This window comes from Chrysochloris asiatica, unplaced genomic scaffold (assembly GCF_000296735.1).
Source record: "Chrysochloris asiatica unplaced genomic scaffold, ChrAsi1.0 scaffold00052, whole genome shotgun sequence".
Lineage (NCBI taxonomy): Eukaryota > Metazoa > Chordata > Mammalia > Afrosoricida > Chrysochloridae > Chrysochloris > Chrysochloris asiatica.
Window position 1 is genome coordinate 4,597,794 of NW_006408570.1, and position 12,065 is coordinate 4,609,858.

Consider the following 12,065-nt stretch of genomic DNA (forward strand, 5'->3'; position numbering starts at 1 on the left):
TTTTTCTCTGTTGATAAGAATGTTGTTTATTGGTCCAGTGGTGAGGATTTTCATTTTCTTGACATTGAGACACAATCCATACCGAAGGCTGTGCTTTTTGATCTTCATCAGTAAATATTGTAAGTCTTCTTTACTTTCAGCAAACAAGGTTGTATCATCTGCATACCGCAGGTTGTTAATGAGTCTTCCTCCAATCAAAGCTCCATATATCATCAGTCAAAATAAGGCTAGGGACAGATTGTGGAACAGACCATCAATTACTCATATGCAAATACAAACTGAAGCTAAAGAAAATGAAAATAAGTCCATGAGAGCCAAAATATGACCTTGAATATATCCCATCTGAATTTAGAGATCATCTGAAGAACAGATTTAATACATTAAACACTAAAGACCGAAGACCAGAAGAATTATGGGATGACATCAAGAACATTATACAGGCAGAATGCAAAAAGTCATTAAGAAGACAAGAAAGAAGGAAAAAGTCAAAGATGTCAGATGAGACACTGAAACTTGCTCTCCAGTGTAGAGATGCTAAAGCAAATGGAAGAAATGAGGTCCAAGAGCTGAAGAGAAAATTTCAAAGATCAGCTTGAGAAGACAAAGCCACATATTACAACAAAGTGCGCAAAGATCTGGAATCAGAAAGCCAAAAAGGAAGAACACGCTCAGCATTTCTCAAGCTGGGGGAACTGAAGGAAAAATTCAAGCCTTGACTTTCGTTATTGAAGGATTCTCTGGGCAAATTATTGAATGATGCAGAAAGCATCAAAAGAAGATGGAGGAAATTCACAGTCACTGTACCAAAAGGAAATGGTTGATGTTCCACCATTTCAAGAGGTAGTATATGCTCAAGAGCCAGTGATACTGAAGAAGTCCAAAGTGCATTGAAGGAATTGGCAAAGAATAAGGCTCCAGGAATTGATTTAATAAAAATTGAAATCTTTCAAGAAAGTGAGGCAGCACAGGAGGCTGATTGCTTTATAACTGCATGTGACTTTACCAAAACTAGTCTCTAAGGTAACAAAAACAAGTATTTTAAAGAGGCACAGACAAGGACTTTATATTGAAAAAACTACATTATTATATTTGTCACATTTCAGTCACACCTAGAAATTCTTTTTTAAAATGCTGAGAGTCTATAAAGATGAAACCAGCTTAATTGAACTCTCTAGAAATTAAGGAGCAAATACAGTGAAAGAGGCTCTTACTTTTTGCTACTGTAATTTTGCATCTTTTTTACATTGCAGCTTTTGTTCGGAAAGATGCCTTGCCACTAGGAACCTTTTCAAAGTATACCTGGCATATCACTAACATTCTACAAGTTAAACAAATCTTAGATACCCCAGAGGTAAGAATTTATTTCCACAGTTGTGGGAGGGTAGGGAGGGGAAGAGAAGGAAGTCTGGGAAGTCTGTTTGTACCAGTGCCTTGAGTTTCAGAAGATGGAGTTCCTGTTTTTCATGCTAAGGGATTCAGAAATAGCCATGGCTGTATAGTTCTGATTTTAATGAGTATTCCTCATGGCTCAAATTTTACTTATGTTTTTTTTTTTTCTTTTTTTGGTGAAAATATACACAACAAGACATACATCTGCTCAATAGTTTTGTACATGCACAGTTCATTGGTATTTAACATTCTTCCCATTGTATCATCATTCTCACTGCTTCATAACCATTAACAGAGACTCTTTGCCCCTGAAAGGTATCATCTGTGCTTTAGAGTCACTGTTGTCATTTTAATGTCACATAGGTAATTCTTCAGAAGGGCAAAATGTCCAGGACATTCTTTCTTTATTGAGCTAAACTGTTCCTTAGTATAAAGATGACTTCACATGACAGTGTTGGCTTAAGGTTCAAAAGTTTTTTCCATGTAATAGAATTGAAGTCTCTCTGTTTCCTATGTCTTTGGGATCAGAAAACAGAGGGGATTTTTCTTGTAAATAAATAGGTATCCCCTAATCACCGTGTTGTCGCACTGTAGGATAAGCACTGGACTGCAAACCTCAAGGTTTGTTGTTCAAACCTACCAGCTACTCCTTGGAAACTCTATACAGAGTTGCTATGAGTCAGAACTGACTCAAGAGCACACACTGAAACAGTCACTATTATGAGTCTTAGGTGTGGTTTGGCCAGAAGCTAGAAAGTATATAAATAATTTTAGATGATCTACTATTTGTGAAATCAGTAAAACCCTCCTCCATGATCTGTAATTTTGTTCTCATTAGAGAAGCAACACTTAATTAGTTTATGTTCTCTTCCCCAAGGAAAATCTTAGATGTTTCTGAGGATTTGTTTTCAAGGAGATACTGAAAATTTGAGAAGGATTTTTTAGGGGGCTTCAAAAAACAAAATTCCACTATCTTTTAATTCTATTTTTCCATAACTTTTTGAAGCCCCTACTATTGCAAAAAATTCAGAATCATGTGGTTCAACACATTGCATATTAAAATTAGCTTAGTTGAAAGACATTGTCATATTCAGAAAAAGTATCTTCTTTGGTTGTAAAGACTTCTCAGTGATAAATAGACCAAAAATAATGACATGTGAACTCTAGACTAGGCTTGTGTTAGCACACTGAGGAATTTCTTAAAATGTAGGATGTGCCTGGGACAGGCAACATTCCAGGAGATACTAAAGCAACTCAGGCAAACACGGTCAAGTAAGCGGAGAGAGCTAATGGTCACTGAGTTTATTTTGTCTATAACTCAGCTCACTGAATTTCACAAGCATGCTTGGCTGCCGTTAGCTGCACTTTACAGTAAGAAGGAAACATTCTTGAGACGTTACTTAACTTGCTCAGGGTCACCCTGCTATTCAGTTGTGAACACAGAATTTCCATTCAAATCCTGTCTGACTCAGCACCAACGACAGTGTATATACATGGGATATGAGGTAAGCTGTGGACACTGTCCGAGTTTTTTGGGGAAGAATGCTGCTGACGAAATAGCACCAAGGCCACTGCTATTAAGTCTGTTCCAGCTGCCAGTAAGAGAGGGAATAACACTGATTTTAGAGCAAGTTTGTGCCAGTGACCTTTATATCACCATGAAGATGTTAGAAGTTTTGTTGGTATATGGCTTGTCTAAAGTTCTCACTAAGGTTATAAAGACAAAAAGAAAGCCATGAGTCATGTGACAAGGAAAACTTCATTGTTGACAGGATAGACTTAAAAATACACGAGAAATTGTAAATGAATTTGAGTATACCAAACAAAAAAAGAAAAAGTAAATAAAAGATCTATTGTCATCTAAGAATTCATCTACTTTGAATGACTTTCTTCTTCCACCATTCTTGATACTGTCTCTGTGGTCCAGATGCCCTTGGAAATCACCCGGAGCTTTATCCAGAACCGAGATGGGACTTATGAGCTATTTAAATGCCCCAAAGTGGAAGTAGAGAGCATAGCAGAAACCTATGGCCGGATAGAAAAACAACCAGTGCTACGGCCCTTGGAACTAAAAACTTTTCTCAAAGTTGGTAAGTTTAATTGGTGTTTTAAGTAGTACATCTTCCTTTGCAAGTCAGCTGTGCACATTACACTGCCCTACGCTTTGGCTCTTGACCCACACAAAGAAGACACATTCATTTGTCTTGTAAAACCTATGTGAGTAAGCAGTCAGGAAATTCTGGGGTATAAGGTATTTTGTTTAATTTGAACCAGCCATTAAAAGTAAAATTATAGATATTGTACATAGTCATTATATAGAAATCAAAGAGCGCATAAAGGAGAAAATCAATGCCTTCTATAATCCCACTCCTCCTAGACAGTATCCCTATTAAGATTTTGGTGTATAACCTTCCTGACTCTTTTCTCTCTCTTGTAACTTTTTATTGTGATTTGGTGAAAGTTTACAGAGGGAATACTTTTCCCTGCAACAATTCATACAGTTTGTTTCATGACATTGTTAGCAATCCCCACAACGTTAACAGCACATATTCCACTTCCTCCCTGTGTTTCCTGTTTCCATTTGTCCTTCTTTGCTATCCCTTCCTGCCTTCTCTCTGGCAAATGCTATCCTTTAGATTTTGTATGATTGATTTTGTAAAGAATCTATACCTCCCTGGTATTATTGTGTACCTTATGGTGGTGGTGGTGGTTATGTGCTATGGAGTCAGTCCCAACTGACCCTGCTTAGGGTTTCCGAGGCTGTGAATCTTTCTCCCTCATCTTTCTCCCACGGAATGGCTGGTAGTTTTGAACTGCTGACCTTGAGGTTAACAGCCTGACTCATAACTACTATGCTACCACAGTTCCTTTGTTTACCTTATAGGCCTGTCTATTGTTTGGTTGTGGAAGTGACTTCATTTCCAGTGAGACTGGTCTTTTTTATTATTTTGAGTTTTGTTCCACATTTTCTCCTACTTTATCTAGAACCTTCTAGTGTGAGGTCTTCAGAGTGGTCAGCAGAGATAGCTGGACACCACGTAGTTCTTCTGGATATCAGGGTGGTGGAGGTTGCGATCTGTGTGGTTCATTTGGCCTTTGGATTAATTGTTTCCATAGGTCTTTGATTTTCTTCACTCTTTTTTGCTCTGAATAGTGACTGCACCTCAGACGGCCATTCACAAGCTTTTGAGACCTCAGTCACTACTCACCGAAGCAGGATGTTTAACATGGTCTGTGAGCTATGTGGTGTCAGTTAGCCTTGAGATCACCCCCAGACTCTTTCCTATGCAGGAAAAGAGTTTCTAAAACATGTCTCATACCCCAACTGCTTTTTCACATAGTAACATAGCATGAACAACTTTCCATATTATTTTTTAACAGCTGCATAAAATCCGTTTATATATATGTAACACAATCTAGTCAGTCCTCTCGTTAGGTTGTTTCCAGTTTTTTGCTGTTATAAACAATGCTGTCATTAGTATCCTTTTAGATAAACCTTTTGTATCCTGGATTATTTTCTGTTTATTTAGGATGTTTTCCTATTTAGGATATTCTTTTTAAAAATATTTTATTGTGAATTGAGTGAAGGTTTACAGACGAGATCATGAGTTTTACATTCAATAAATCGTACACTTTGTTTCATCTCAATGACTGTAATCTCCTCCAGGCAACGGCATTTATCCCACTTCTCGGTGGTTTCTATTTCCATCTCCCATCCCTTCTCAACTTTGTCCTTAGGTAAATGTTGCCTTTTGATCTTGAATGATTGACCATTCCATGGTGAGTTGTTCCCCTTTGTGTCTCTCTACTGCCTATATACTACTGATCTACTGCTTGGCTGAAAATTGGGTCACAAAGGTCAGCTCTGTTCCAGACCTGAAGGGTAGTCCAGAGTCATATCTTGAGTTCCTCCAGTCTCTTTCTGACCAGTAAGCTCAGTCTATTTTGATAATTTAGAGTTTTGTTTCACATTTTCTCCCACTCTATCCAGGACCTACTAATGGTGATCACTTTCAGAGCAGTTGGTAGTGGCAACCGGGTACCATTTAGTTCTTCTGGTTATTTAGGATAGTCTTTGGGCTACATTCCTAAAAGTGAAATTACAGGGTCCAAGGCTGTGTACATTTCTAAGGCTTTTGATTGTTTTTTGCCACTGCTCTCCAGAAAGATTCTAATAATTTTTATAATTTACTCCTGTCAGCTGTGTATGAAAGAATTATCTTTTTTAATCTTTGCTGATTTGATAGGCAAAAAATGCTTCATCTCACTCTTTCAGTTTACATTTCCCTCAATATTAGTGAACTTTTACATATATTAATATTATTTGATTGCTTTTTCTTCATCCATGTTTAATTGAGGTATTTGTGTAATAATTTAATAATAACAGTTACAATTTTAAAAAGTGACACTTAACAAGCACCTTCTCTTTGCCAGTCCTGTTTTAAAAGCTTTGAAAGTACCAATTCATTTAATACCCAACAAATAGCCTATTGAGAGATAGATTCTGTAATCCCCATTTACAGATGAGGAAACTGAGGTCAAGATGGGGAAAGTTTCCTACTAAGGGTCCTATGGTTAGTAAGTGGTGGAGCTGGGCTTCAGGCTCAGGCAGTTTTGGACTTCAGAGCCTGCATTTGCTCTGCGTAGACTCAACACTCCTCCAAGACAGTACACTCTGTTATTCTGGTTCATCGCTGGACTCTTAGAGAACATAATGCCTGGTACACATGAGGTACTCAGTAAAGGCTTTTTGAATGAATGTATGAATGAAAGAATGCCAACATTATGTTAATTACTTTAACTTTGTGCTACATCTAGCAGGTCCCCTTTATTTCTCTACCTTGTGCATGTTTCTTCCAGAAGAATTTGAGACTGTATAATGATTTGTTAAATTCTATAAAAATGCCTACAACCTGTTGTGATTGGTTGGATGTTTGCTAAATTTACAGATTTACGTGAGGGGACTTAGAATATTTACTTTCCTATCCAGGAATGTGACAGTGTCTCTCTCCTCTACTTAAGTCTTTCAATTGCCTCCCTAGAGTTTTCTAACTTCTTCATCTAGGGTCCTGCACATTTTTAATGAATATATTCCAAGATATTATTTTTTTTGCTGCTGTTGTAAATAAGATGTTTATCATGTTTCTAACTTAACTACTGTCAATGTATGAAATGCTCTTGATTTGGGTATATTATCAATCTGGCCCCTTAATGAACTCCTTGTAGTGATAATAGCAAATCAATTGTTCCCTCCTTTCTGAGAAGTAAATTATGTCACCTGTAAAACACTGATCATTTTGTTTCTTCAAGTATTTAAAGGAGCCTGGCAGTGTAATGGGTTATGCGTTGGTCAGCAGTTAGTATTCACGAGTTAGTTATTTCTCCATGGGAGAAAGATAAGGCTTTCTGCTCCCGTAAAGATTTACAGCCTCAGAAATCTTATACTACAGGGTCCCTAAAAGTTGGAACTGACTTGATGGCACCCCACAACCACGATCATCAAGTATTTATGGAGTCCTGTTATGGCACTGTAGGATAAGTACTGAACTGCTTACCACACAATATTGGTGGTTCAAACCCATCAGCCACTCCTTGGAAGCCCTATACAGGGTTGCTATGAGTAGGAATCAACTCAGTGACACCTAACAACAACAACAAAAAGCAAGTATTTATATATCACTAAGTTTTCTAGTTAAACAGATTTTCCAGGAATGAAATGAACAATAGTAAAACTAGCAGCCATGTGTGTGTATCTTTTCAGGCTCCAAGAAAAATTCCCTGAAGCTGGCATTTTTCACTCTGTCTTGAAGAAGAGACAATAATAAATATTGTGTGAAAAGGGCATTCCATGGTCAAATAAGTTTAAGAAATGCTCACTCACATCGTTATATTTCTTTGATTCTAAGATCTTTGACTTTAAGATGCTCCTTTGATTTAGTAATAACTTTTCTGGTGGGAAAAGAAACTTTACCATATGAAAACTGCTCTGGTTATAAGGTACATTTTTTAATTATCATTGTTGTTAGGTGCCATTGAGTCGGTACCGACTCATAGTGACCCTGTGTACAACAGAACAAAACACTGCCCAGTCCTGGGTGAACCTCACAATTGTTGCCACACTTGAGCCCATTGATAGTACCACTTTGACAATCCATCTCACTGGGGGTCTTCAGCTTTTTCTGTGACCTTCCACCTTACCAAACATGATACCTTTCTACAGCGACTGATCCCACCTGACAATATGTCTGAAGTGTGAGAGACAAAGTTTGGCCATCTTGGCCTCCAAGGAGCACTCTGGCTGCACTTCTTCCAACACAGATCTGTTGGTTCTTTTGGCAGCCCATGGCACTTTCAATATTCTCCTCCAACACCATAACTCAAAAGCATCAATTCTTCTACGGTCTTCCTTATTCACTGTCCAGCTTTCTCATGCATATAAGGTTATTGAAAATACCATGGTTTGGGTCAGGAGCACCTTAGTCCTCAAGCTAACATCTTTGCTCTCCAACGCTTTAAAAAGGTCTTATGCAGAAGATTTGCCTCAGGTAATACGTCGTTTGATTTCTTGACTGCTGCTTCCATGAGTGTTGATAGTTGATCCAAGAAGAATGAAGTCCTTGACAACTTCAATCTTTTCTCCGTTGATAAGAATGTTGTTTATTGGTCCAGTGGTGAGGATTTTTGTTTTCTTTACATTGAGATGCAATCCATACTAAAGACTCATCAGTATTTTAAGTCTGCTTCACTTTAAGCAAGCAAAGTTGTATCATCTGCATATTGCAGGTTGTTAATGAGTCTTCCTCCAATCCTGATGCCATGTTTTTCTTCATATAACCCAGCTTCTTGGATTATTTGCTCAGTATACAGGTTGAATAAGTATGGTGAAAGAATACAACCCTGTCACACACCTTTCTCAATTTTAAACCATTCAGTGTTCCCATGTTCTGTTCGAACAACTGCCTCTTGGTCCATGTACAGATTCCTCATGAGCACAATTAAGTGTTCTGGAATACTTATACTTCACAATGTTGTCCATAGCTTGTCATGAGCCACACAATCAAAAGACTTTGCATAGTCAATAAAGCACATCTTTCTGGTATTCTCTACTTTCAGCAAGATCCAACGGATATCAGTAGTGATATCCCTCATTCCATGGCCTCCTCTGAATCAAGCTTGAACCTCTGGAAGTTCTCTATCAATGTATGCTTGCAGCCGTTTCTATATTACCTTTAGTAAAACTTTACATGCATGGGATATCAAAATCATTGATGATTTCCACATTCCATTGGATACCTGTCTTTGGAATGGACACAATATGGATGTCTTCCTATTGGTCAGCCAGATAGTTTTTTGTTTTTTTGTTTTTCTTGTGAACTATGTGGGTTTACATGGGAGAACATCACTTTTACATTCATCCTATCGTATTTTGTTTCATTGCAATGATTACAATCCCCTCCATGCACCATCAAATAATCAAAGGGTACACCCCACAGGCTCATCCCCACAGCTGTCAGCACACAACCTCTCCTGCCCTGAGTCCACTGTCCCCAGCCACTCCATCTGTCTACGTCATCCTTTCTGTCTCCATCCCTGGTGTCACTGCCTCTCTGGGTAATGTCACACTCTCCACTCTTCTCACTTGATGGTCCCAGGGACCTCTGCTCCTGGGATGCAAAATCAATCACTCCCCTCCTTTTGTCAAAAAACATCTACCTCTACATTTCCAACCTTCACATTTCTGATGATAATTGTTTGTTATTGTACCACAAGAGTCTTATCCCCATTTCCTTTCGCCAGCCCAGTCTCAACAGATTGGAAATCATTCAGTGGCGATTCTACTTTCTCCCGCCCCGTCTGGAACTGCCCCCTGTCCCTCTTGAAAGCTTGTAAGCCAGTCACTTCTTGCCTTCATAGCCCCCTCACCCCCAACTTGAGTAGCCAGTGTCCAAGTTACCCATCCCTGTCAACCCTGTGTATTGAGGGGTTGGGATTGATCCTTGCTGTAAAGATTTGTTCCCTTTTTTGAGCTACTACATGCATAAGTATAGGTAAAATTCATCAAATTGTAGTGGGATACTCTTTTTTTTTTTTTCTTCCTTCCTTCTTCTAGTCTAGTTCTGATCATCTATCCATTGAAGCCAGGTCATATGGGTAATATCTGCAAGTATGGGTGTTCTTGTGTATCTCCCCTCACTTCATATCAGCTGGACACTTCACTCTCCGCTGTAGTCCTCTGTGGCCATGTCACTGCCTCTGGGCCCAGGAGTCCCTGGGTCTTGCCGTACTGCTGGCCATCCAGGTCTCCACCCAGGTTCACAGGAGTTTATTGAATGTGGTCAGACTCAGATCCCAACTTCACTGCTGTTTTTTCTTCCTCTTCCCCTTATTGGTGACCAGTGTGGTCACCAGCCAGACCACATGCCTGCTCGTGTATTCCCCATAAGTCCCAGTCTTGGAAGGAGTTTGCTCAGAGAGGACCCGACCACTTATCTTGATGACTCCCAGGCGAACAGCTTACTTGTTCTTGTAGTAATCATTCAGACTGCTATTATTGTTTCTGATTTTTTTTTGGCTTTGACAAAATCTCTTAGCTTCTGTTTATCATGGAATGTTTTGATTGCACCATTATATTTGATTGACAGTTTTGCTGGATAGACGATTCTTGGTTGGCAGATTTTTTCTTTTAGGATTTTGTATATGTCTCCCCATTGCCTTCTTGCCTGCATGGTTTCTGCTGAACAGTCAGAGGTTAATCTGATTTGCTTGGCTTTGTAAGTAACATTTCTGTTTTTTCCTGGCTGCTTTTAGGATTCTCTCCTTGTCTTTGATTTTGGAGAGCTTGATTATTACATGTCTTGGTGATTTTCTTTTGGGGTCTATCCTTCCTGGGGTATGTTTGGCTTCTTGAATGTTTATATTCTCATCTTTCAAGATGTTAGGGAAATTTTCTTCCAGAAACTCTTCAAGTATCTCCTCTGTGGACTTCTCTGATTCTTCCTGTTCCGGAATGCCAGTAATTCTTAAGTTGTTCCTCTTCATGTTATCCAGCATGAATCTTAGACTCTTCAGATTTTTTTATCCTTTTTTGTGTTTGTGCTTCTATCATAGCAGTGTTGAGAGATTTGTCTTCCAGCTCACTGGTTCTGGCTTCCATCTCTTCAATTCTGCTCCTTTCCCCTTTCAGTGTATTGTCCATTTCTGATATTTTATTATTGATCATCTGGATCTCTTTTTGCAGGTTTTGAATTGTTTCCAATGCTGTATCAATCTTCTTTGATTACTCTTGTAGTACTTTCCTGACTTATTCCTTGTTTTCCTTCACCCCTTTTCAGAGCATTTGAATTTGTTTCCATATCAGTCTTCTGAATTCCTTCTCAGGCAAATCCAAAACCGGCTCTTCCTCTTCTGGAAAGCTTTTGTCTGTCTCCAGCTCATTTGTCTCAATTACTCTTTTCTGTTTCTGGACATGTTTTGATATCTTTTGTTGGTCATTTCTAGTAGTTATGTGGGTTTTTAATGCTTAAATGGACGTTTGTTGCTGTGTTATTAAGCTTACTGTGTGTTTCCTGGTGGATATGGAGATAGGCTTTCCTTTTTGCATGTAATGTTTAGCAGCTGTTATTGGCTCTTATCTCAGTGGTGGGATATCATGGGATATGCTTATAGCTTGGCTATATGGCCAAAATTGCTGACTCTTCTTGGGTAACGTAGTGAGAAAAACCTCCCACCTCCAGAAAAAATGTGTGATCAAAAGGACCAAAAGCGGAAGCAATATAAAAGCAGAGACAAAAACCACCACTTTGAAACAAAAATAAAACTGTGGCTGACTGGCTAGTCACCTTGCTACACAGGCAGTGTGTGTGCACCATAGACGCCTCCAGTAGTGGGTTGGGGGTATCTGCTCGCTCAGGCTCCTCCTCTAGTCACCACCGTAGAAGTATGCAGATAGGTATTTAGAAGTTAATGGGAGAAAGATTGTCGTAACGTTTTTGTCTCTGAAGGTCAGTTAGGTATCTGCGTGTGTACAGTGTACTTCTTGAAATAGTTGTGTCTTTGTATGTTGGGGTTTTACAGATTGTTCATATGGTTTGTCTATCAGGCCAAACCTGCCTTTTTTTCTTGCTGGATAGGCAGGAGTAAAGGGTCTCACACAAGTTAACTTTAGGGCTGGGACACACAGGCAGAAGTCAAAAGCAGCAGCCAAAGAATTTGCCCTTGGATCAATGGGGCTCTTTCTCTCTGTGCTGTGGGAAAGCTGTGGTCTCAATGGTTGACTTTTTTGGGGGTGCGCACCCACCTGCTTAAAGGCGTCTGGGCTGGGCAGAGAAGAGGATATAAAAATGTGTAGAATCCCCTGACACCTCCTTTTGCAAATGTCACTGTACCACTTTTAGCCCCGGTTCCCTGTGCCTGTGGTTCCCTGTGCAAGTCTGGCTATAGCCCTACCCTCTGACCTCCACCTGGGCTGGACGGCTGCAGAGGGAGTCCCATGTCTTGAGCAATTCCTAAATCACAATATTTTCCTTTATACCATGATTTTTCCACTGGTGGTTGCAGGAAACTGATACCCTGAACCTTATCCTAGATCCAGAGCTCTGGTGCTCTTCTGTGAGAGCTACTTCTCTGGGTTTTCAGCCCCTCCCCCACAGAGCCTGTCCTACCTGACTCTGCTCTGC

At 39.4% G+C, this 12,065-nt stretch overlaps 1 protein-coding gene across 1 annotated transcript in view; it reads left to right on the forward strand.

Moving 5' to 3' along the window:
- Positions 1 to 12,065, forward strand: part of LOC102815331 (chromosome unknown open reading frame, human C2orf42) — a 39,710-nt gene that overhangs the window by 18,349 nt on the left and 9,296 nt on the right. The window contains exons 6-7 of the mRNA XM_006862922.1: positions 1,251 to 1,351; positions 3,317 to 3,479. Of these exons, the coding sequence (XP_006862984.1) occupies positions 1,251 to 1,351; positions 3,317 to 3,479 (264 nt within the window). The remainder of the gene's footprint in view (positions 1 to 1,250; positions 1,352 to 3,316; positions 3,480 to 12,065) is intronic.